The sequence below is a fragment of the Schistocerca gregaria genome, chromosome 6 (genome assembly GCF_023897955.1).
Source record: "Schistocerca gregaria isolate iqSchGreg1 chromosome 6, iqSchGreg1.2, whole genome shotgun sequence".
NCBI classification, from domain to species: Eukaryota; Metazoa; Arthropoda; class Insecta; order Orthoptera; family Acrididae; genus Schistocerca; species Schistocerca gregaria.
In genome coordinates, this window is record NC_064925.1 from 261238012 (window position 1) to 261265562 (window position 27551).

At 37.9% G+C, this 27551-nt stretch overlaps 1 protein-coding gene across 50 annotated transcripts in view; it reads left to right on the forward strand.

Moving 5' to 3' along the window:
• Positions 1-27551, forward strand: part of LOC126279005 (microtubule-actin cross-linking factor 1) — a 485047-nt gene that overhangs the window by 423641 nt on the left and 33855 nt on the right. For all 50 annotated transcript variants that reach the window (XM_049979354.1, XM_049979337.1, XM_049979346.1 and 47 more), the window contains 2 exons: positions 1197-1429; positions 1687-1804. In XM_049979354.1, the coding sequence (XP_049835311.1) occupies positions 1197-1429; positions 1687-1804 (351 nt within the window). The remainder of the gene's footprint in view (positions 1-1196; positions 1430-1686; positions 1805-27551) is intronic.

Consider the following 27551-nt stretch of genomic DNA (forward strand, 5'->3'; position numbering starts at 1 on the left):
GCAATTTGCCATGCACTGCATGTTGGAACACAACCGCTTCACCCCTCCTGTGATGCTGTCTCCACACATTTGACAGCTGTCGGATCAGCTGCTTTCGATGCTTATAGTACTTTCTATTGGTCAAATTTTTGTGGTGTTCCGCGCACTCTTTCCTGCATCAACAATGTGCTTTTCAAATTTGATATAATTTTGAGCAGTGGTTCTCTTCTCACAGTATTTTGAAACTGGAATCTTAATTATGGACACCCTATATCGGGTGTGGGGGATGGTGAGTAGTTGATCTTACAATAAAGTTGTAGACTTCTGCTGTATAGAGAACTGATGCTGATGTCCAACCTGACAACTTTTAGTAATTTCAGCATTCTTCTTCTTCTTCTTGTGGTCTTCAAAGACTGTTTTGGCACTGCTTTCCATGCTAATGTGTTCTGCACAAGCCACTGCATAACTAATTTCTCATTGTAGTGTGTCCTTTGCCCCCTCAACAGTTTCTTTGCCCAGACTTCCCTCAGCAACTGCACTGACTATTAGTTTATGTGTCATTGTGTTGCTTGTCAGTTGATCACTTCCTTTAGTTAAGTTGTATCATAATAATATTATTTTTTATTTTTTTATTTTTTGGCCAGTTTGGTTCAGTAACTCTGTATATTAATTGAAATTTATTGTAGCCTAAGTAGATATTTAACCAGATGATTGATTTCTTTGCTGAAACAGTTTTGGTTTCTTTTCTCTCTTCCTTTCTTCCACCCTAACTGCTTCTTTTTTGTATTGTGTTGGATTTGCATGTGTCGTCTTATGACTATTGTTTATTAAATTGTTCCTGTTCATAAATCAGCTTAGTGTAGCCTTCCTTTGGACTGCTGGTCCCGGCGGAGGTTCGAGTCCTCCCTCGTGTGTGTGTGTGTGTGTGTGTGTGTGTGTGTGTGTGTGTGTGTGTGTGTGTGTGTGTGTTTTTTGTCCTTAGGATAATTTAGGTTAAGTAGTGTGTAAGTTTAGGGACTGATGACCTTAGCAGTTAAGTCCCGTAGGATTTCACACACATTTGAACATTTTTCCTTTGGACTGACTATTTGCTTGAAGATATTCAGTTAAGTGCTTAATTGCTTTCAGTTTTAAAATGTGTGTGCGTGTTTCATTTTTTGTAATGAACACCCGTACTTACTGAACTACCATGAGAACTAGAATCTTTGTTTTTACAGAATTTGATACGAGCCGCCTGGAGATGAATGCAGTCGCTGATCTTTTTGATCGTAATTCGGAAGGTTTCATTGACTGGAAGGAGTTCATAGCAGCATTAAGGCCTGATTGGGTTGAGCCAACAAAACCCGCTACAGATGCTGAAAAGATTCATGATGAAGTTAAAAGACTTGTTATGCTGTGTACATGCAGGCAAAAATTCAGAGTCTTTCAAGTTGGAGAAGGAAAATACAGGGTGAGTTGAAACAACCATTTTGTTTTGAATCTCTCTTTATTTTAATATTAGTGTGTGATCTTGAAACTGTTCTGTGATGTACTTGAATCTGTAAAGGTTGGCCATCAGACAGCGAGGTAAACAAGTTTTTTTCCCCCTAGGGAAATGATATAAACCAGTTCATAATCAATTAACTACAGTACTAGGCAATATAAACCAGTTCGTAATCATTAACTACAGTTCTAGGTTTTCCACATCCCTCTTTATTTCTCTTCCAGTTTGGTGACAGCCAAAAGTTACGCCTGGTGCGTATTCTACGATCAACTGTAATGGTGAGAGTTGGTGGTGGCTGGGTTGCACTAGATGAGTTCCTGCAAAAGAATGACCCTTGCCGTGGTATGTATAAGCAAAATTATGCTTTAATTTTTTCAAGAAGTCTTTCTGAGAATTTGCATGTGAAATATCTGATGAAGTGGTGCACTGTTGAAGGCATTTTATCTTTTTTTAGTTGTGTGTAAATATGTTTTATTTGTAAATTGACTATGATTGTAGCAATACCAAAAATGTAAGAAAGGAATGTCAGTGTCCACGATTAAGTGGGGAGACTTCAGGCAGGAACTAAGAGAGGCTGCCCCATGACATGAGGAAGCTTTAATTATGAAGTAAAATAAAAATGATTCTTGGTTTCAGCTTTTTAATGTTTTATTTTATTACAGCACTTCTTTTCTGTTAGGAATAATGTCCATTGCTGACTATGCCTTAGGTGTGAAGTTAGTCTTCGTACATCATTATACTTCTCCTAAAATTTTATCAATTTATTGATTTTTTGTGGAATATTTGAGTACTCTATCTACAGTTTTAGAATACTGTTTGTCCATAATTTATTAACCTTTCTGATCAGAATTTAACTGTCACAGTTTTTAAGCTGTTTGTGGTGCATAAGCAATTTATTATTATGAGATGCAGAATCTTTTATCTAGATTGCTACAGAAAAACTACTAAAGTCATTAGCAATGTTAACAAAAGATGTTATAAGACTTACTATATATAAGATTTCTTAACTATTATTGACTGTGTAGTATATTTTTTGGAGCAGCCTCCAGTACAGACTAGACCCAACTGCTGTTGCGTCAGTGTTGTGTACCTGTCCTTATTTCTCTGTCTTCTGGCAACATTCTGCTCAAGTATTTCTGCCAAGTAGTAAGCAGCTCATGCAAATGGTTTTAGTGCTGTTTGAATTGAGTTGAAGCCATGTTCTTTTTATGATTTTCTGCTAGTTTCCATGGACATCTTAGATACTCCCTTTCCTATCTTTACTGTTAGTTACATTCCATTTTCATTTCTACTTGCCATTTTTTTTACAACTTTTTGTTTCTTTGTTCTTCAAATTATGCAGCCAACATGTCATTTTATAAGTGACTACTGTTATCACACTTACTGACACTCTATGTTTGTTCAGAATGCTAATAATCTGGTAGGGGCATTTGTGTTGCTAGAGTAAAGGCATTTCTGAGTCTTGCTGTGAAAGTAGTCCAGATAGAAACAAGCAGATGATACAGTGAATCATATTTGTATGTAAGGCTATTTAACAGGTAGCATTTAAGATACATCATTTAAATATGTACTTGTTTTTCACCAGTGCACTTACAATTATGTAGCTTTGTCAGATATTTCACATACTGTATCATGTTCATGAATAAGTGAAGTGTGGTACTTGGAAATAAATTTTCATTATTTTTATGGGTAACAATAGAAGTGTTTGGATGGAGTAGCACATACAGTAAGGGAAAGGCAACCACTCGCCTACAGTGGATCAGTCCATGGAGCACAGAAACACACAAGTCTTGCTGAGGCTGTGGGAATGTGTATTTGGGTTAGAGATCAAAAATGAGTTCGGTGTAATCGCTTTAAATTTGCCAGCAGGTTCCATGGCGTGATCTCAGAACCCACTGGCTTTGTGTGCCTGTAGGCTCAACTCGTGAGTCTCTGTAGCAGCACACTCGTCACCCGAGTCTGTTGTCGGCTAAAAGTGCACTCAACTCGCTCAGAAAGGAGCACAAGTACCAAAGCTCACAAGTGTGACCGTGGGCTAGCAGTGTTTCTGCTACGTATACAACTATCTTGAAAGACAATTCCACCATTAAACTGTAAATTGGTATTCATGTATTTGATGTAATCATGATTTCGGCTTCACTGCCTTTCTCGGGTACAAGTTGAAATGTCACAAAATGTCCGACCTGTCTACATGAGGGAAGCAAGTTATGTACCAGTATAACAAGTGATTGGTTAGCAGCGAATATTGTTCTGTTTATTACATTTGTATAGATGAAAAATTTTGGAGACTGCTGTAAATTTATTTTAATACCTATTCAGATAATGTCTAATGATTATTTTAACATATACACAGTTTCAAGGCATTGTTGAGTCTGTAATGGCAGTACCAGAAAATGTGACATTTTGATGAAGTGTATTCCCTCAATGGTGGTTAATTATCAAAATAAATTACAGAAATGAATGATAAGCTACACAACTAGATGTTGTGCCCAGGTTTCGTTTGACGCAGCACATATATTTTCTCATGGTGGAGGTGGAATGGACAAGAATGCAATCATTTCATTTGCATTGAATGAAATTTGTGCACATTTCAAAATTTCATTTTTGTTGGGGTCCATACCCTCAATGTCACCTGATAATGAAAACATGGTCCAAGTGGGCCGTGTATTCTTTTTATTATACCTGTCCACATGTATCAGTAATTATGTGTGAAGTGTAAAATATTTGCTTGAAAGTGACCCACAATTGAAATTGGTCAATTGTGTGGATGATAAAAACAATAAAACCTGCTTCGACCACATTTTCTTTGTCAAAAAAGAAAAATATGATTTTCATCTGAAGCTGGAGTCCGCCCCTGGTAGCTGAGTGGTCAGCGCGACAGACTGTCAATCCAAAAGGCCCGGCTTCGATTCCCGGCTGGGTTGGAGATTTTCTCCGCTCAGGGACTGGGTGTTGTGTTGTCCTAATCATCATCATTTCATCCCCATTGACGCGCAAGTCGCCGAAGTGGCGTCAAATCGAAAGACTTGCACCAGGCGAACGGTCTACCCAACGGGAGGCCCTCGTCACATGACATTTCATCTGAAGCTGGGACTGCAGCATGAAACTTATTCCAGATATCACTCCTCCTCCTCTAATGGTAAACATTTACAATTGTGTACTTTGGATAAATTAAATTTCTTCTTGTATTCTCGAAGTCTGACAAGACACAGCTTCGTTGAAGGCCATCCAATCACAATAGTTGGTCATTTCGCCTTGTCACTGCTACTCTACAGCAGGGAGATTGTTTACGCATCTTCCTTACTATCAGTAAGTCATGATTAGCGTTATGCTCCTGCATGCTTTGGTAATACTGATTAAAATCGACCACAACACCACAGTTCTCACATTCGTATTAGTTGTGGAACAATTGTGGGAATAAAGGAAGTCCATTGCAACTGATGTAATAGTGGCATCTTGATTTGTGGAGTATGCAACTTGAACATTAAACTTTTACTTACTATATTTCTGATCTCTAGTTTGGGTGTCTGTGTGGTTGTGTGTGTGAATGTGAGTGCTATTGCTAGAACAGGAACCAACAGTTGAAAGCTAGTGTGAATGCTGTTTTCTGTTGCATGTTATTCTTCTCTGTGTATTGATCTACTGTAGGTGAGTGAGTGACTTTCTCTTATTTCACATATTGCTCCATTATTTTTATGGATTACATGGATAATACAATGTTGTCAATGGTAATTAATTTTCTGGATGTCTTCTATTTTTCAAAATGTTAGGGTATTGGTGTAAAACAAATGTGCATCTTGATATTTTTCTTGCAGGTTTTATATCCTTGAATTCACATAACTTCAGATCTCTTGTTCAGCATGTCATAAATGGTTGATATCACAGTTAATGAGGCCCCCAGCAATCCTATTGACAGTAATATCTCATTACAGTGAGATTATTCCTAGGATTGTTGACAACTATGGCTAATTAGTGTAATACTGCCTGTGTTTTAACCTAATTCAGTGCAACAGAAAGTAGTCAGGCTTTTTCTTGCAAGTAGATAAGAACAATGTTGCTCAAATTCAATGTCTGGCAACTGAATATTAGAAAAAAGACATCAAGAATGACACCAGACTTACAGAGTTACCTGTTGAGAGAAAAGTGATGAAATACTTGATTCTGAGAATTTTGTTGCCCTTTTGTTGTAAATCATTAGCGGAATTAAAGAAAAATGAGAAAAATCTATTTCACTTGGTTGTCTACCATTTGTTTTGTTGCCCATTTAATATTTAACATCATTAGGATTCAGAGATGGAAAATTATGGTGTACTGTGTGATTTATGTTAGTTGAGGCAATATGTATTGTGGGAACTAAGCATTTGCTACAGAGCAAATCATTATAAGTAAGTTTTTGAGGTACTAGCGTTGGGAGGAATAACCCCAACTGAAGGTCACAATCACATGAGAAGACACACTTACCTAACAATCTAGGTTGCCCTTCAGTTCATAGCTTCAAGGACCACACTACCTGTGGATTTTCATTTATTGATAATGGTATGGCCTATTGTTCAAAACCCATCAAATATTAAAGGTGCAAACAATTTCGTGCAATCTGTACATGTCTCACACTCGCCCCACATCCAAGCAGTCTCCTGTATTCTAAAGAAAACAACCAGATCAACGTGACATCCTACTTGACCTTCCTGAACATCACATTACTTGGCTTGGTAGTTTCCAATAACTATTTCACCTTTGAGGGGTAGACTCACTGGCAGATCAGTGATACAACTGCGCAAGCCATAATTGCACCCTTTCACTATTTAATCTCTAAAGATTTGGTGAAAACCAAGAATCTTAAGATTTTTTGTGGCTCCAATTAGTCTTTAAAAATATTCACCATATGTGGATGCGCAGCGGGACTCACCTTTTGATATTCCTAAAATAATCTGAACTTGTTGTCTATTTATAAATCTCACATAAAGTCCATGGATGTTGACCTGATGACCAACTCCATGTATTAGTTAAGGAGAAAAGCTCAGCTGTGTTTTTCAGTCTTTTGTGTATGTGCTTCTTAACTGTTCAATGCCCTAACTATATGGAGAATAGTTACCTTAACACCTATTATTTGTGTACTTCACAAGACTTTTCACTCATAGTTGAATAGTATTCCAGTTAACATGCACCCGCTGTCTGTCTGTTGACATTATGACCACAGAATAGAAATGAAATAGACATACATAAAAAGTATGTATTTTTTAATGCATGCTAAGCAGTCGCACCACAGTTACTGGAAACTTTGATCGGTGCTTGTTTTCATCAACTGACGTTATTTCTATGACATTGCTGAACAGGAATGTTGAGTTCCCATTTATCAGATATTTACAAGTGCCACACTGCTCACTTTTACAGTTTTCTTGTAAATTTTTATTATTTCTTACATTACGGACAATTTTTAGATCAAAGTGTGCTATTTTTAGAAATGTCTCATATATTGACCTGAGCTTTCATTTATAAAATTAGTTTAAGTGATAGTTAAGCTGCAGTTATTTGAATTGGCTTTTATCTTTTAGGAATTGCATATCATATTTGGGCAGGAGCAAGGACGTAATACTTTTGTAGGTCAAAAATATGAAAGAAATAAAGAACAGATATTTTCAGTTGTATGTTGTTAGTTAACCATAACTGTGCTGTTTCTTTAAGCAATTTGGAAAGTATTGTTTCTGAAGCTTATCTTAAATTAATTGTCCTGCTGTCTTTCATTATAACTTTTATTTCTTTTCATTTGCTCTCTTTTTATGCTAAATTCCCATTGTCAAGGTGGAACAACAAGTGACAGAAAAGGGAATTATTGCCACTGAATTAAGCTAACTTGCAGTTTTAGTACTGAGTTCAGCTAACTTGCAATTTTACCCCTGAGTTAAGCCAACTTCCATTTGTACAGTTTTATATCTCTATTTCTCCCTTGAGTTACAAATAATTTAATAAAAGACAACAGTCGTTTTTTGAGAAGGAAAAGAGTGTGTATGATGGCAGATTAAACAGTTTACTCTTTAGTTGAATACTAAGGTTAATTTTTGGGTTGTGATGTTATTTTTAAGTGTGCACTTTGACTGTGATGATGTTGTCAGTTGAGCGAAACTGCGCAGAAAACATTATTTTGTATGTATATTCTTTACTAAAATTATTGGGAAGGGTCTTAACTGTTGTTGCCAACAAGCACCAAGCACCGGTGGGTGGTGTTCGTCTCATGAGGTAATTCAAAGTGTGTTTGATATGTTATGTTCTTGAGCTTGTGCCTTTGCTTATGTAATTGTGAGTTGGGGAGATGTAAAATTGCTATCTGTTATGATATGAGAGCACAAACATTTTTCATTATTAAAGCATTCACCCTAGTTCATACAGTGAACACAAAGCTGTAGCAAGTAAACAATAATTATTATTAATGTTGATGATCAATCAGCTGTTGTTATTAATGGTGTAACAACAACGTTGGTAAAGCTCTCATATTATGAAAGACATTTTTTGTGAAGAATTTTGTTAAACTCATACTAATGAAGACAAAAATGTAATTATTTTACCCGTGTTTTTCTCTCTCTCTTTCTCTTTGTCCTGTACCCGCTTTCCATTACTGTGCAACTGAACATTTATGCTTTGTTCCATCGCACATTTTTGTATTGTTTTTCATTGCAATGTATCTTTTATTTCTGATATTGTCGGCAAAATCATTTTTCGACCTATCCCGGATACTTTGGTCCATTTTCTTTCTGTTCACTGGCATGTTACGCCTATTTTTATTTCTTCTATGCATTTGCATTGTTGTGGAACATATGCAGTTGTTCTGCTTCCGATACCTGACCCCAGTCGGCCTGAGGAGCATGAACCGTGGTGTCCTCTCAGTGTTGTAGCACTTTTCTGTAAGTTTGCTTCACCACCAGACCCTCGGAATGCAGTGTGTGCTAGCTGTGGGCTGAAGTATTTGACTGTCTTTTTTTTTCCTTTGCAGAATTTAATTTTCTAGAATTATAGTATAACAACAAATTTTGGATATTTTGGGAGTCATAGTATTTCTGTTTGAAGCACAGCTACTTGCATTTGCCTGTTGTCATAGTAATGAAAAACTTAATTTTTAGAAAAAAAAGAAAGAGTGAGATAAAGTTCTGCAGTTCAAAAAGATTGTGAGAACTCACCAGAAGGAGAAACAATTTCTAGAAACATTTTGTATGTGTTTTTTACTCTCCATTGATTTGAGTTATAAATTAGTCTTATGTTGTCTAGTAGATGTATGACCATATGGCATATTGTTTGTCTTAAGCAAACTAACATGGTTCAAGTAAGATATTTACTAGTTTTGTTTTGAAGAACAAGATAACATGCAATATGCATACTGACTGGATGAAATCCACGTGGACTTCTGAATTGCAGACCTTATTTTGTGTAAATTGTCTTGTCCACTGGAAGTAGGGTTAGTATTTTATGGAACCAGGTATTCTGTTCATTACAGTTTGTTAAATGTGCAGAGCAATTTGTGGTGGGTCAGTAGTGAATTGTTTTCCCACCAAATACTAACCATTCTACCATACAGTTTTTTCTTTTCATTTTCCCCATTGTTTGATTTTTACTGTTGTACTTGCAATAGTTCTGCAGTACATGTTGTTGGTTAATTAAGTTCCTAGAATGATATAGTCAAACAATTTATGTATCCAAGGAAGTTGTAACTTGGCAAAACTACTACTACTTTGAAGTATACACTGCTTGATCTTAGTGATCTTGAATAGTTTTTCAAATGAACTTAGTTTCATCAGTGTAAGGAAATTACATTGAAATTACATACAAACTAACCAAAAGGCCAATGGAACCTTATAAGTGGTGTACAGACTGTGTACATCTGTATTTGATAAGTGTCTGAATTAGGCTAAGGGTGTGCTTGCAGCATATAAACAGGTTCTACACTTTCTGTTATATTTATTACAGCAGGAATGTCTAGAATCATTTTAAAAGAGTGACAGTCATGAAACACCAGTGCCATTAAAAGATGATCACTGATTAGCTACTTTCTTGCATTCTAGAAAAAAAATGGCCATGAGCACATTGTAACTTCTGCTGTGATGAATCTACACAAGTTTTTAGTTTGTGCAGAGCTTTGAAAAAGTTGGTACTACTTATTTTTAAATACTGGACTTTCCGTCATCAGTTCATAGTTTCAAGGAGTCAATTTTTTGTTATGTTGTAGGTTTATGCTAACAATGAGATCAGATGGCTTGAGGTTGATACTGCATATTCTGAACAAGAATTGATGACAACATCAGTAACTTTCATAGCCTCTAGTTAATTCTGTGAAAGCTATAAATGGTTTCCAGCCCCTTCATGTTGAGCAGTAAATGATAATATTTATATTTCTGTCCAGCCATCTAACTAACTATCCACAACCAAGTGGTGGAATGGTTCCTTCAAGAACCTCAAAACTATTCAAACTGAGCTGACATTCCATTTCTCATAAAAAGATATAAACATTTGCTGCTCTGTTCAAAATTACTTTAGGATTGAGTTTTATGGAGGAGCATGTGGAGGCCCAAAGTTGTTGTACAACATTGAATTTGCTCTTAATATTGTATTGTGTTCAACTTGCTCAACCTCATAATCTATTCATTATAATATCACAAATGGAGTATGAGATGAAAACTGGTATTAATATTTTCTGGAATAGCTGTACTATTTTTTTATTTTAGTTTTATGTACTGCAGTAACTTTTCTCTACTGTCCCTGTATAGCTATCTGGCCAACAGTATGTGAGAAACTATTTTTTCCCATTAATGATTTCTGATGAATATGCTTGTGACATTATTCATTATCACACATCATACTGCCAAATAGTAATAACAGTTAATAAAATAATAAATGTTCATAAGCACATGAAGCAAGAGAAACGAATCCCAGTGCATAACAAATGCTCTCACTGGACATTGAACTGCTTGGAATTGGAGTTAAATGTAAAATGTTGGTATTGCAGTTTGTCAATGCCTTCGCTACACCTCCCATGTGATTGGCTGAATGTGTGGCGTGCCTCCCATGTGAGCCTCATCACCGTACTTCTTCCATAGCTGCCAATCCTAAGGCCTTTTTTTTAAACAGTGCGGAACATCGCAATTGTATTAACAAACACAGAGAACATTAACATCTTTAAGTTTGTAGTGCTGTCCTCAGTTGCATATAATGTTAAAGTATGTTGATAATTTTTACTTTTGAACTGTCTAATTACAAATTAATTAAAGACAATTTTCGTGCCATACACATTTTACCTTTATTATTTGCAAGCCATCTTCAGTGGCCTGGTATATATAATAGAAAAAAATTTCCACATGGGAAAAATATATTAAAAACAAAGATTCCAAGACTTACCAAGCGGGAAAGCGCCAGTAGACAGGCACAATAAAATAACACACACACACACACACACACACACACACACACACACACACACACACAAAATTACGAGCTTTCGCAACCGGCAGTTGCTTCATCAGGAAAGAGGGAAGGAGAAGTAAAGATGAAAGGATGTGGGTTTTAAGGGAGAGGGTAAGGAGCCATTCCAATTCCGGGAGCGGAAAGACTTATCTTAGGGAGAAAATGGATAGGTATATACTATCTCTCGCCCGCGCCCACACACCCACCCACCCACCCACACACCCACACACCCACCCACCCACACACACACACACACACACACACACACACACACACACACACACACATCCATCCATATATATACAGACACAAGCAGACATATTTAAAGGCAAAGAGTTTGGGCAGAGATGTCAGTCGAGGCGGAAGTGCAGAGGCAAAGTTGATGTTGAATGACAGGTGAGGTATGAGTGGCGGCAACTTGAAATTAGCGGAGATTGAGGCCTGGTGGATAACGAGAAGAGAGAATATATTGAAGGACAAGTTCCCATCTCCGGAGTTATTACCAAAGATTGAATGTTATTATCAACTATTGAGTGGGTTTTGTGATATCTGCAATCTGTTTGTGTGTGCTTGCTACCCCCTCCTCCCTCCCAGACACACACACACACACACACACACACACACACACACACACACACACGCAGATCACCAGATATTACAAAAATACACTCAATAGTTAGCAATAATGTTCAATCTTTGGCGATAACATTTGGCAGTTGGCAACACAAAAAAACAAGTGTTCAGTTCCTAGAGCTGTGAAGTCTCAAAAACAGAATTTCAAATAGCAATTATAAGAAGAAAAACAGTGCTAAAAATGGGCAAATAGACAACATCCACAAAATCTTTAAGTAGAGCTTTCAATTATTATTACATTGTAGATAAGAAAACTGCCAGAACTGTTTAGAACCTATATGTACATTGTCCCAAAATGCAAACTAAATAGTATAAACAAAAATATGTTCATATTCCAGGCCACTGAAGATGCCTAGCGAGCAACAAAGGCGAAATGTGTATGGTCCAAAAATTCTGTTTCATTCAGTTGTAATTATACGGTCCAAAAGTAAAAATTATCAACATACTGTAACAGAGAATGTTAACATTCTTTTAGTAAATAAAATTTGTACTGCTCGCACATCTTACTGCCACCACTCTTTGGTGAAATTAGACAAAAATGACAAAAATGTGTAAGTTACATGAAATTTGGGACACATTCAGGGCAGTGCATGTAATTATTTAGAATTACAGAAATGTAGTAGTCATGTAGACAGAATTATTTTGTGAGGGCTACATGTATATAAAGAACTTCATAGCAGTTGTGAACTTAGGTCCAGTTGTGTCATGCAGTTGATCTTAATTAGCTCAATTAATGAACCTGGAAAACTGCATTGTACAAAAATTGCTATCAGATTATTTCATTGTGTACTAGGATCAACTTTGACTAGCAAAATTTTGCAGATCCAGGCAAGTTCAGTTGCAGGTGTACAACATAGGAAAAGATAGATTGAAGTAGCAATCTATCTTTCCCTACATTGTTGAGATTCGTATCTGGGGTTTCCATTGTTTGATTCACAAAGGAATGCTGTTTTTTTTTTCTTCACAAGTACAAAAGTACAAGAAAACAAGGAAATAATAAAGAAGTTGTTAACACTCCCATCCTGCTGAAGTATGAAACCCATTTTTCAATCTGTAGGAGTGGTAAAGGCAAAAATTGGTGATGTAAGTAATGAGTGCAAATAATAATTGTTCCCACAACACTTCCTGGAGGTAACTTGTAATTCATATGAAAAAGTAGAAAGACATTTCATCAAGACTGAGGATCAAAGTAATAAAGGGAAACAAGAGTTATTTACTGTGAACAGCAAGTATATGGAGATACAACAGCAGCTGTCTCTTACAGAAATACTCTCTGGCAATAACTACAGAATTGGTTTTAAATTGTAGACAAGTCAGTGATGAAACGAAAATGTCTTGTGAGTAGGGCCTACCTGGTCATCTGGTCACTTGCGTGTCAGTGAAGATGATATGAAGATGAAGAAAACACAACACCCAGTTCCTGAGCAGAGAAAATCTCCGACCTGGCCAGGAATCGAACCCAAGCCTCTGGCATGGCATTCTGCCATACTACCCCTCAGCTATGGTGGTGGACAACTGAGTGATGATATGGTGGGATACGGGGCAGTAATTTGACTAACAACTGCATTTTGGGAGACACAAATAATCAGCAGACATAACATCAGTCGGTAGAGTCAACCTTTATTTCACAATGAACAGTATATGGTTGGGACTTAGTGGTTATGTGCTGGAGTATGGATTCAAAATTTGATCCTGATCAGTCGTAGTTTTTCCCCCCTTCTCACTATTTTCATCTCTGTCAATGGTTAACAGTATGCAAAATGTCAAGTTGCAGTATGGTTCAGAGTCCACATTAAACTGTAGGTCTCACTGTATCGAGATGGGCAAGTCTGTTCAAAGGTCTTAGGAAGGCGAAAGTATGCAACCTTCAGTGGGACTACTACTAGCTAACCACTGTGATGATCAAAGCGTTCTTTGAGTTTTATGATAGCTCTAACTGAGCAGATTGTGCAGATGTATACCTCTGTTGCTCTCTGCATAGTTAGTTTTTCTACATCTATGTACATACTATGCTAGTCACCGTACAGTGTTACACTCACAAATAAAGCAAGAGAAAATCCACTGTCTATATGCATCCGTTGGAGACCTGACTTATCTTGTCTTCCCAGTCCTTATGTGAGATGTATGTTCATGGCAGTAAATGCATTCTGCAGTCTTTTGCAGATGGCAGTCCTCCAAACTTTTTGTATAGTGTTTCATGGAAAGAAGCTCTTCTTCTCTCCAAAGATTTCCATTTTAGCTCACAGAGGATTTTCAATATACTTGTGTGTTGATTGAATCTACTGGTAAAAAATCTAGCAGCACATATATGAACTGCTTTGGGATCTTCCTTTAACCTGACCTGTTAGGAAACTGACACTCGAGCAGTACTCAAGAATGGGCCACTTGTGTGTTCTGTATGTGGTCTCCTTTATATATCAATTACACTGTCCTAGAATTCTCCCTATCACCCAATCAACCAGAGTCTGCTATTTGTCTTCCCTGCAACTGACCGTACATCGTCATTCCTTTTTTTGTCATTCTGCAATGTTACACTTCAATATTTAATCTATGCTACTGTCTAAAACAGCAGACCACTAATACTGTATTTGAACACTGCCAGATTGTTTTCCAGCTCATCTTCATGCTCTCCCACATCTAGAACAAACTGCGTTTCATCACACGGAATAGAAAGTCATGTTGTATCCTCCTACAGTTGCACAAAAGATGACATTTTCTTGTACACTATAGTGTCGTTAGCAGATACTTGCAGATTGCATCTCACCCTGTCTGTCAGAATGTTTGTGTGTACAGAGAACAATACTGGTCCTTACACCTCCCTCAGGCACTCCTGAGGACACCTTTGGTTCTTTTGCTTGAGGAATCTTTGAGCCACTCTCATATCTTAGAACCTGTTCCATATGCTTGGACCTTCGTTTACAGTTTGGAGTGGGGCACTGTGTCAAATCTAGGAATACTGAATGTGGAATGTGCTTGTTGCCCTTCACCCACAGTTAACAGGATATCATTTGAGAAAAGAGCAAGTTGAGTTTTGTACAAATCTATGTTGATCTGTAGATATAAGTTCTTCTCCCTCTTGGAGATTTATTGTATTTCAACTTGGAGGCAAATACCAAAGAATACCCTCGGTGAAACGAGATTGCGATTCCATCTACACCTGGTGACTTGTTTTCTTCTCCTTCAGCCACTTATCAGCACCAGGGATGCCTATTCCTATGTCCTCCGTGGGGGAATCTGTGTTCTGGTCAAACAGTGACATATTTGTGGATACTGATGATTATTTAAAACAGAGGTTTAAAATTTCAGCTTTCCTTTTGCTTAAGCTATTGCCACACCAGACTTATCCATGAATGACTAAATAGAAGCTTTGAAGATTTCACTAAGGAATTTTCTATGATTCTTTGGCAATATCTGTTGGTAATGTATGACCATAGAAATTGTTGTATTCTTCACACATTTATCTTTGTATAAATGTCCCCTAACTTTTGCTTGTTGACATTTCTGTGTTCTTTTTCAAAACGAGATTGCAACAATCTGTGTTTTCCGAGCATTTTCTGAATTTTGTTATTGAACTATGGTGTTGTTTTTTCTGTCCCTAATCCACTTTACTCAGTTCATTGTACCCCAAACTTTGCCTGTAATTTCTCTAAGTCTCTCATACTGTTACTAAGTGATATCCATTGATTGTCTAAGTAAGATTATAACAACTGCTTGCCTCCTCTTTTCAGAATAAAACTTTTCCAAGCCTTCCTGATGGATTTATTAAATTTAGAAAACATTTTCTCTATGATGACATTGTGATCATAATCCCTGTGCATATGCAGACAGTATTGATAAGGTCAGATCTGTTTGATAGTTATGAGGTCTAAAATATTTACACTGCACATGGTTTGCCGCAGTAGTTGTTAAAGACAGTTTTCAGAGAAAGTGTTTGCAACTTGTTCTCAGTACAATCTGTCCACATCGTAGGCAACAAATCCATAGACGTCCTGGTCTATACTGTGTGGGTCCAGGTCACCTGCAGCTAATATTGCACTACTGCACTAAGACTGTATTTGAGTGATTCTACAACTGTTACATCAGAATTGGGTGGCTGCAAAACATTTAATGATGAATTTGGTTTCACCAGGGGGAAGCTGCTTATGTCCAAATAACTTATCAGGCGCACTCAATTTCAACCTCTCTAAATGCAATATTTTTGTAAATTACATCTAAAACAGTGTGTGTAAAACACGTGAATTATTGCAAGCTTTGCCCTTCATGCCAGATCCCACAGCAAACAATGTGTAATTTATGTCTTTGCATGTTCTGCAAACAGCTGAAAGGCGGATGCGACATGATGCCATGGTTGGCAGCAGTTAGCATTCCAAGTCAAATCAACTGCACCACCTTACGACCTACACCAAATGGCCATGAATAATTACCTGCTGAAAGATGCATTTTTATGATATTAGTTATAAACATAAATACAACAGTACTATGTCTTGAAACTGTACTACCTAATTACACCAATTACTGCTTTCTTAGTTTTCTAGGCCACTGATGTGGGTAGCATGATTTATTTCAGTGTTATTTAGCTGCAGAGAAGTTCTTCCACTTCTTTCCCTCCATTTTTACAACACAAAATCTTCATTAATAAATACTGCAAATCAGTGATATACAATATGTATCTCCAGTTGAAGCACGATAATCGTTTTTATAGTTGATTTAGTACTGTTGTCAAATGTGTATCGTGCTAATTTAGACCAAAGCTGAATCTCGTTTAGTTGAGTCACGTTTAATGTCGTACAACTTAGCAAATTCGTGAACCAGGTTCATTTTTTGCACTGAGGTCAGAATTGACCTCCAGTCAGCGATGGATGATACTGTCAGGGTAGACACTACTTAGGATCTCTTAATGCCTCATTGACATGCAGGGACCAGGGGTGTGTGCGATCGCGGTTTGAAGGTTGAATAATGATAGATGCTCAGCCTGCATGACTGTGACTTGTCAGATTATTAAACTGCAGTCTCTTTAGGTCATGATATTACTATGGTGATGGATGAGTCAATGAGAAATTGATTGAAAAAAGCAGGATGAGTCATCAACTTGAATTGTAATCACTACAGGGGGGGTGACACATTCACCTTATTCTTATGAAGAGGACAGGCCTTTGAACTTCATTCAAAAAATGATGTTACTGCTGCAGCTGCACAATTCCTTGTTCTCAGCTAATTGATCTCTAATTGGACGATGAATTGGTCCACAGGTTTCTTTGTGAAGGGTAGACTTGGTGCCAAACCAAATTTACTTGTGGCTGCACTGATCTCATATTTGTAGTCAGGGACATGCATGGTGTCAAAATACAGGGTGAACATAAAGTCCGGGAACAATTTCAATTATTAATTGCACAAGAACCAAACAGTCTACAGTTATAACACGTATGTCATTGTGAAGAGAAACCCTGAAAAGCTTTTTTAAGTATACCACCACAGCGTAGTTCGGTAATTTGCCGATAGTCAGCCCTAGTCGCAAACGTGGTGAGTTCAGGTGTGGGGCGAGCTTTCACTGTGTTGAAGTTAGACAAAAACAAGTGTGCTACAGCTGTTCAACAGATGTTTGGAACCATGTACATTAAGAAGCCACCAACAAGCAAGGCCATTTACCATTGGCACAACAAATTCGTTAAAACAGGTTGCTTGTGTCCGGCAAAGAGAAGCGGACGTCCCATGTGAGTGAAGTGAATATGGAGCGCATATGAGAGACATTCATAAGGAGTCCATGGTTTGCTTCAGAGTTTTTCTCCAAAATGCAATATGTATGACATCTGTACAATGTTTAGTTCCTGTGCATTAAATAATTGAAAGTGTTCCCGGACTTTCTGCACACCCTGTACTATTTTCTTGCAGTTTAACTCCACTTGTGGCCCAATGACCAGGCTTGCATCTGACATTATACAGAATGTTCTACAGTTATAGAGTAGACCTAGATAAAATTTCGGTGTCGCATGTCAGAAAACGTATCAGTTTCTTAGTTATACGGAAAAGAAAACTTGCTAATGTTTTTAGTTGTAATGCTAATATTTATGCTTATTACAGACAGTGTTGATGTTTCTTATATACAATATGGATTCTTCTTTTGTACTTAATGAAGAAAACTATTCAGTATGATGGCCACCATGTTGCACAAATTGAGCCTGTACAGTAAATTCTGATACTCTTGGTTAAATATACTCGGTGTACTTTGAATCATTTCTGCTGCATCCGTAAATGGGCTAGATTTTCCACTGACAGTACTAGAATGACTTAAAAATGGGTCCCCATAGAGCCATACAGGAAAAAAAAAATCTGGGGAGCTTGGCAACCAAGTTTATAGTTAACCTCTACCTATCCACCTTTATCTAAAATTATCATGTTGCCCTCAGACCAGATTTTTTTTTCCTGACAAGCCGTTGTTTTGAAACAGAGTCCACTGATCATATCAGTGTAGCCTGTCGTACAAGACTGCTAAGTAAAAAAAGAAATTGGCCGTATTATTGAATATGAGTACAAAAGTCATTTAGTCTTTACTTCCACGTAACAAGGAAAAGACTGATCTGGACCTATGTTTGTATGCAAATCTTCAATTGTCATATCGTCTTTACAACCATCAGAAGTGTGGAATATTGATAGTAACTGTAATTATGTGGCACTCTGTTAAAGTTCATTAGGTTAGTCAAATGGCCTACATAAAAATCCTAGATACTTCCTCTTAAATAACGCCATTCCATTGTCTACCTGTGCACTGAATAAATTACTATTTGAGAGAGCAGGAACTTATAAATACTGAATAATTATTCATGAAAGGCCATGCAACAACTAGGTTTCTGCCAGTGATTAACTTTTTTTAACTTCAACCTTAAAATCCATACCTCAACAACACTTTACATACCTGTTCAATTTGATATAATAATATGTAGAGGGCGCCAAAATTGTAATTTTATATATCATATTTCCCCCTTGTTTTATTTCAGGCAGTAGTGTTTTTTATACTGTTGAAATGAGACCTTTAATAAAATGGGGAGTCCAAGTTGGAATATCAATAATATTATGAAATGGATAGATTGGTGCAGATGATACGTTGAGTTGCAGACAGTCACAGCGGAAAGACTGTAATATGCTGAGCTGTTGACGAAGCCTTTTTCTGAAAGGAAATGAACGCACGTGCGTACCGCCTACGCGCGCGCGCGCGCGCACGCACACACACACACACACACACACACACACACACACACACGCACACACACACACACACACACACACACACACACACACACACACACACGTGCACAACACGAGCAAATTTTGGCCCTCATTGAAGAACACCTCCAACCAATTGCCCAAAATTTAGCCTCCCAGATTGAAGATACCGACCAATTCCTTCACAAACTCTCGACCCTACGCACCCTTTTACCTCCAGAATTTCTGCTCATCACAGTTAATGCCACTTCCCTATAGACAATCATACATCATGCCCATGGTCTTGCTGCTCTCGAACACTACCTCTCCCAGCATCCTTCAGACTCCAAACTCATTGCCTCATTCTCACATGCCTTACTAACTTTATTCTCACACAAAACTTCCTCTTTGAAGGGAAGGTATACAAACAAATCTGCAGCACAGCTATGTGCACCAGCGTGGCACCCACCTGTGCCAACCTATTTATGGGCCATCTAGAGGAAACCTTCCTAGCTTCCCAAAACACCTAACCCATGGTCTGGTTCAGGTTTACTGATGATGTCTTTGATGGTCTAGTTTCAGGGCAAAGATAACCTTATTCTCATTCTGTCACAACCTCAACACCCATCTCTTCCATCCCCTTCACCTGGTCCTCCTCATCCCAGCATTTCAAAATCCTGGACATCGACATCCTCCTATCTGATGACTGTCCACATTAAACCTACCAACCACCAACAATATTTGCACTTTTGACAGCTGCCACCCCTTCCTCCCATGCAGCCTGGCCACCCAGGGATGGTGTATCTGCAAACTCCCATGCCGAATGTGCTGAAGGTCTCACAAATGCCTTCACAGACCTAGTCCACAAATACATTACCTATCCCACACACACACACACACACACACACACACACACCTCTCGCCAACCCAACAACCAGCTGCAAAGCATGCCATTTGTTACCCAACACCACTCTGGACTGGAAAAAATTAACCACAACCACAACCTTCATCAGAATTTTATGTATTGTCATGCCCTGAAATGAGGAGCATCCTACCCACTCGTCCTGAAGTGGTGTCCCATCATCCGCCAACCTCCACAATGTCGATGTTCATCCCTATGCTACTCCCAGTTCTAACACCTTGCCACATGGATTACACATGTGGAAGACTAAGGTGCAAGATCCGCCCAATCCACTAACCCAGCACTTACTGTTCTTGTCCTGTCTCAGCCTTACCTTACCCCATCAGAGACCAGGCTGCGTGTGAAACAGCTGTGTCATATACCAACTAAGCTGCAGTCATTGCCTAGCTTCTTATATTGTTATGACAACAAACCAGCTGTCAACTAGGATGAATGGCTACCACCAAACTATGACCTAATCACCAGCTATTCTGAACTGTGCCAATTGGAGTTACCTATGTAACACATTGTCTGATGTTGAAATCATCCTGGCCTCCCTCTCCTCCTGCCAATTCCTTTCCCTCAGGCTCCCGACTCTGTGTCTGGCACCCCTGTCATACCTACACTCTGCCAGGCACTGCTGACATCTCTCCCCCATCGTTACCCTGATATCCCTCCGCCTTCTGTGCCACATTACAGATTGCTGCTTCTGTTTGATGCATAACAGTTGCATTCTGGTCGGAGCAGCCAGAGATAATGGTCATTTATGCTTGCTTCTGTGAATGTGTGTTTGTAATCCCCTCCCCCGAAGAAGGCATTGGTTTTTGTTCTTCCAGTGTGCAACTCAGTGGGTCATCTTTAAGGTGAGTAGCAATCTATCCTTTTTATAAGACCTTTAACAAAAATGATACTAGGGGGCACTCGATAAGTAACGCAACATTTTTTTTCTGAAAACAGGTTGGTTTTATTTGGAATTCCAATACTCCATATTATTCTCCACTCTTGAGGCTACAAAGCTCTATTTTTCAACATGATATCTGTTCAGTGTGACATCCTTACACCATCTTGCAGAGAAGCCTGTGTACCTGCATGGTACCACTCTGCTGGTAGACTTTATAGCCAATTTCGTGTTGCTTCGGTAGTCACCCCGTCATCCACACTGTGCTTCATATGGAGTATATCCTTCTTTGCGGCAAAGAAATTGAAGTCTGAAGGTGTGAGATCTGGGCTGTAGGGTGGATGAGCAGTAACAGTCCAGTGAAGTTTTGTGAGCTTTTCTCGGGTGTACATACATGTTTGAGGCCTTTTGTTGTCATGGAAAAAGAGAAGTTCATTTTCTTTTTTTGTGATGAACATGCTGATGTCGTTTCTTCAATTTCCTGAGGGTGGCACAATACAGTTTAGAACTGATCGTTGCACTGTCAGGGGAACATAAAACAAACTAACCCCTTCAGAGACCCGGAAGACTGTCACCATGACTTTACTGAATGGGGTAGTTATCTTCGTCAGTTGGCAGTGCCTTTAGTTTCTCTTGTTATTTTTCCCTCATATTAGTGAACTGCATGCTGTCTTTTCCTTTGCCTCTTGGTGTGCTTAATCATAACTTGGCAGAAACTGGAAGGCTTTGGATGAACAGTGTGTTCGATAATCTTTGTAACCTAAGAATATAGCAATGCAGTAGCAAACACAGCACTGTATTTAAACACTATTTTATGTGTTGTGATGATTTAAAGTATGTTTTGCCACTTCCGGTTGGTCACAAGTACAATCGACACTTCCAGCTATGAGAAAAAAATTTCATGAAGCATTTAAAAGTTTGTTACCACTTTGTGGCAGGTGATCGATAGAAAGAACAAAACGCAACTTCCTTTTCTATTGTTAGCAACACTTCATGGATAATATGGAATTCACTACTTCAGGCTTACCATAACCCCTGTCTGCAGCTTATGGTCTAGTGGCTAGCATTGCTGCCTCTGGATCACAGGGTCCAAGGTTTGATTTCCAGCCTGGTCAGGGATTATATCCGCTCGGGGACTGGGTGTTTGTGTAGTCCCCATCATTTCATCATCATCATTCATAAAAGTGGTGAGTATAGACTGTGTAAAGATTGGAACTTCGTTTTGTGTATGGGCACTGATACCTGTGCTGCTGAGTGCCCCACAAACCAAATATGATCATCATCATCATTTATCACAACCTCTTTGTGTTATGTGTAGCTTCTGCTCCCAGTTTGAAGTGTTTTGTGATTCCCAACACTCTAAATTTCCATTTCTCTCTCATATTAGGTCATAATTTCAGACTCGCTCATGTCTTTTGCTGTTGTCTTTAGTCCAAAGACTGGCTTGATGCAGCTCTCGCATGTTACTCTCTCCCAAGCAAGCCTCTTCATCTCGGAGTAATTACTGCAATATACAGCCCTCTGAATCTGCGTACTTTATTCATCTCTTAATCTCTCTCCACAATTTTTACTCCCCTCCAGTATTAAATTAGTGATCCCTTGATGCCTCAAAATGTGTTCTACCAACCGATCCCTTGTTCTAGTTAGGTTGTACCACAAATTTCACATCCCCATAATTCTATTCAGTACATCTTTATTAGTTACCTAGTCTACCCATGTAATCTTCAGCATTCTTCTGTAGCACCACATTACAAAAGCTTCTGTTCTCTTATTGTCTAAACTGTTTACTGTCCACATTTCACTTCCATACATGACTACACTCCATACAAATACTTTCAGAAAGGACTTCCTGACATGTAAATCTATACTCAATGTTAGAAAATTTCTCTTCTTCAGAAATGCTTCTCCTGCCATTGCCAGTCTACATTTTATATCCTCTCTACTTTGACCACCATCAGTTAATTTGCTTCGTAAATAGCAAAACTCATTTACTACTTTAAGTGTCTCATTTCCTAATGTAATTCCCTCAGCATCACCTGATTTAATTCAACTACATTCCATTATTCTCATCTTGCTTTCGTTGATGTTCATCTTGTATGCTTTCAAGATACTGTCCATTTTGTCCAACTGCTCCTCCAAGTCCTTTTCTGTCTCTGATAGATTTACAGTGTCATCAGCAAACTTCAAATTTATTTTTTTCTCCTCACTGAACTTTAAAACACCTGCTCCAAATTTTTCTTTTGTTTCTTTTACTGCTTGTTCAGTATACAGGTTGAATAACATTGGGGATAGGCTGAAACACGGTCTCACTCCCTTCTCAACCACTGCTTCCCTTTCATGCCCCTAGACTCTTATAACTGCCATCTGATTTCTGCACAAATTGTAAATAGCATATTTCTCCCTCCCACCTTCAGAATTTCAAAGAGAGTATTCCAGTTAAAATTTTCAAAAACTTTCTCTAAGTCTACAAATGCTATAAATGTAGGTTTGCCTTTCCTTAACCAGTCATCTATGAGAAATTTTAGGGCCACTGTTGCCTCATGTGTTGCTACATTTCTCCGGAATCCAAACTGATCTTCCTTGAGATCAGCTTCTACCACTTTTTTCAATCTTCTGTAAAGGATTTGTGTTAGTATTTTGCAGCCGTGACGTATTAAACTGATAGTTCGGTCTGAGTGTATTTCGCTGTCTCGTACATCTTGCTCACCCAATGGAAGAGTTTAGTCATGATTGGTTCTCCCAAGGCTATCAGTAGCTCTAAAGGAATGTTGTCTACTCCCAGGGCCTTGTTTCGACGTACGTATTTCAGTGCTCTGTCAAACTCTTCACGCAGTATCATACATACCATTTCATCTTCATCTACATCCTCTTCCATTTCCATAATATTGCCCCCAAGTAATCACCCTTGCACAGGCCCTCTATATACTCCTTCCACCTTTCTGCTTTCCCTTCTTTGCTTAGAACTGGGTTTCCATTTGAGCTCTTGATATTCATACAAGTGGTTCTCTTTTCTTCAAAGGTCTCTCTAATTTTCCTGTAGGCAGTATCTATCTTACCCCTAGTGAGATAAGCTTCTACATCCTTACATTTGCCCTATAGCCATGCCTGCTTAGCCATTTTGAACTTCCATCTAATTTTTGAGACATTTGTATTCCTTTTTGCCTGCTTCATTTACTGCATTTTTATATTTTCACCTTTCATCAATTTAATTCAATATCTCTGGTGTCACCCAAGGATTTCTACTAGCCCTTGTCTTTTTCCTACTTGATCCTCTACTGCTTTCACTATTTCATCTCTCAAAGCTATCCATTCTTCTTCTACTATATTCATTTCTTCTGTTCTTGTCAATCGTTCCCTAATGCTCTTTCTGAAACCCTCTACAACCTCTGGTTCTTTAAGTTTATCCATGTACCGTCTCCTTAAATTCCTGCCTTTTTGCAGTTTCTTCGGTTTTAATCTTCAGTTCATAACGAATAAATTGTGGTCAGAGTCCATATCTGCCCCTGGAAATGCCTTACAATTCAAGAGCTGATTCCTAAATCTCTGTCTAACCATTATATAAATAATCTGAAACCTTCCAGTGTCTCCAGGTCTCTTCCACGTATACAGCCTTCTCTCATGATTCTTAAACCAAGTGTTAACTATGATTAAGTTATGCTCTGTGCAAAATTCTGCCAAGTAGCTTCCTCTTTATTTCTTACCCCCAGTCCACATTCATGTACTACTTTTCCTTTTCCTACTATGGAACTCCAGACTCCCATACTATTAAATTTTCAGTTCCCTTGACTATCTGAATTTCTTTTATCTCATCATACATTTCTTCAGTCTCCTTCTCATCTGTGGAACTAGATGGCATATAAACTTGTACTACTGTGGTGGGCATGGACTTTGTGTCTATCTTTGCTACTTGATTTTATTTTTTTTACTCATTATTGAGCTTACTCGTGCAATATCCCTGTTTGATTTTGTATTTGTAACCCTCTATTCACTGGACCAGAGGTCCTGTTGTTTCTGCCTCCAAACTTCACTAATTCCCACTATATCCATTTCCTTTTTAAATTTTCTAACCTACCTGTCCGATTAAGGGATCTGACATTCCACAATCCGATCTGTAAAATGACAGTTTTGCTTCTCCTGATAACGACGTCCTCCTGAGTAGTCTCCACCTGGAGATCCAAATGGGGGACTATTTTACCTCTGGAATATTTTACCCAAGTGGATGCCTTCATCATTAAACCAGACAGTATAGCTGCATACCCTTGGGAAAATTACAGCTTTAGTTTCCCCTTGCTTTCAGCCATTTGCAGTACCAGCGCAGCAAGGCCATTTTGTTTGATGTAACAAATCCAGTTCAGTCAACCATCTGGACTGTTGCCCTTGCACTACTGAAAAGGCTGCTGCCCCTCTTCAGGAACCACAAGTTTGTCTGGCCTGTCAACAGATACCTCTCCATTATGGTTGCATCTCTATCCCAACAAAAGGGAAAACTTGCAATGGGGCATTCAGATCTTACCTTCGTTATTTCCTATGGAGTGAATGATTTTGTTTGATGAGTTCTTCAGTTACTGGACCATTTTGCATCTCTTCATTTCTGAAATGTTTTCATATAATATTGTTATTTCATGTCTTGGTGCATAGGGCACATTCATCATTCTGTTTTAAACAATGTGTACACCCCGATTTTCTTATTCTGAAAGGATTTTTTTCGAATAATTAAGAATGCTTCATCTTGTAAATGTTGAAGCAGATCTTATTAATTTTGACACCTGTTTCCAAATATTTCTCCACTTATTCACTTGAGTGCTGAGCCGTATAAGTCTCTCGTCTATTTTGATATCGGAGTCACATGAATATTAATATTTTTCATAAAAACTATTCCATTGTTTATCTTAATGTCCTGTTAAATGTTGGTTAGAACTGTCATTTCTTGATTCCAAATCGTATTCCTTACGTTTCTGTTTTTCATTGCCACAGCTGGGGCACTCCCAGTTTTAAGAAATCAGTAGCAATACAAAAAGCAGGGGTCTGGGTCACATTTGACGCTGTTCACAAATTAATATTCTCTAGTGAAACTGCTACATGGTTTGCGACTGCAAGTAAGCTTTACTATTCAAATGACTTCTTTAAAACATTGAAATTGGAAAAGCACAGATGGAACTAAGCTTCAGTTTAATTTAGTAAACACTCTCAATAAAATTTTCAGTTACTTGTAACAAAATATTCCCAGAGAATATCCGTGTATTCTAGGAAATTACTACAAGGTAAAACTATTTCCTTCACATTGATCACTGTATGTGTGTCTCCAAATGCTACAAAGTGTAGAATTATTAATGGTGAAATGAATATACTTGATCGACATTTCATTTCACTTGTGAAGTGTTTTGAAAATTCACATCTTGCAATTGTTTCTAAATTGTAGTGTCTACCTCAGATCTGCCCCAAATTAATGACACTGTGCAAAGATTGTGGCATGTTCTACCATAGTTAAATATATTTATTAAGAAGACAGTGAAGAATATTCCAGAAGTCTTTTATGCATGCAGATGTTTAAATGTTGCTAAGTAGTTAGCAATATTGGTTTTAATTTGAAGATGTTAGTACTTGTGTTGATGAACAAAGTCTTTCGTCTATGGAGAACATGTGTAGAATGTCAGAAAATTAATTTAGTCTTCTCAGGGAACCCCTCCTACAGACCAGTTCATAACAGGACCCCACCTCGTACTCGGTCATTAGAGTTCAACTTGCATCCCCCAAGTCCAGAACCAGATATTGTCTCTGGATCAGATCCAGGACATGGATTCAGATCCTGATACTGCTACACTGGCTCAGGTGAGAACTATAATTCTTTCTGTGGCCCCTGTAGCAGATTTTTTGAAATAATAGTTTTGTCCATCAGTTAAGTTGCCTTTCTTTTTTTACATCCCTTGAATTATTGAGTGTAATTTTATTGCTTTGCTTTTGTATTTTCATCAAGATTATCATCACTGTTGTTTATTGTGTTTCTATAAATATTTTGCACAAAGAGAAGCTGCAAATGCTGTTATGACAGCGTCAGTAGTTGGAGCTTCATGTGAAGACTAAATAATTTATTCATTTTGTTGCTGAATGCATGTACTCTGGCATTACAACACATGCTGCACCTAATTTATTTACATATTGGTTGTATTGACAGAAGCCCAAAAAGTTCTTAAAACCTAGAAGAAAAGGTTTAATAGAATTTTTACTAATACTCTGCACATAAATGCTGTGGTTCTCAAATGGAGTTAGTTTGTGTGTATATAATAATTAAGGAAATGAAATGCTGTTGGAATGCTCATGCTTATGGGTTTTTGTTTTAAGAAGCAACATGTGAAAATATTGCAGTACTTGACCTATCATCATAGTACATGTGCAACTATGCTGACCTTACTGTATGTGGTGGACTTCTTGTCTTGTCATGTTGTGCACACTCTACTGGTGAAGTAATTTTCTTAATACATTGTTCAGTTCAGTTTTACACTCCCCATCTCAGACTTGCACTATATCTCTTGCTTGGGATTGCTGGAGTAAATAATTTTCGTGGTGCAGTGTTTTCTGTTAGTGTCTTGTGTCATCATCCACTGGCATGAAAAAGTAGTTAGGTTTTGTGTAAATATTTTGTGTGCTATTCAGTATCTTATACTTTTTGAGTCAGATGCAACTGTTAAGTGCTGTTGTATCAGTTTCAGTATTATACATTTTCAGTTATTAAAATTGATGTCCCATAACTAGAAATTATTTTAAAATTACATAAAATTTCATAGGTTATTTGACCTAATATATTTAGTATGTAGCTCATTAGTTATTTTTAGGATATAAAGGTCAAAACTGGATGATATTATCTGTTTTTTGGGTCATTGATGTAACAAGTGAGAATTTTATGGTAATAGTAGTCCATCATTTTTAGTGCACTTTAATTCTCATCATTATGAACAAGAGTTTTCAACTAAATGGAAAATCCAGCACTGTGCAGTTGCATTTTGGTCTGTAGTTGTACA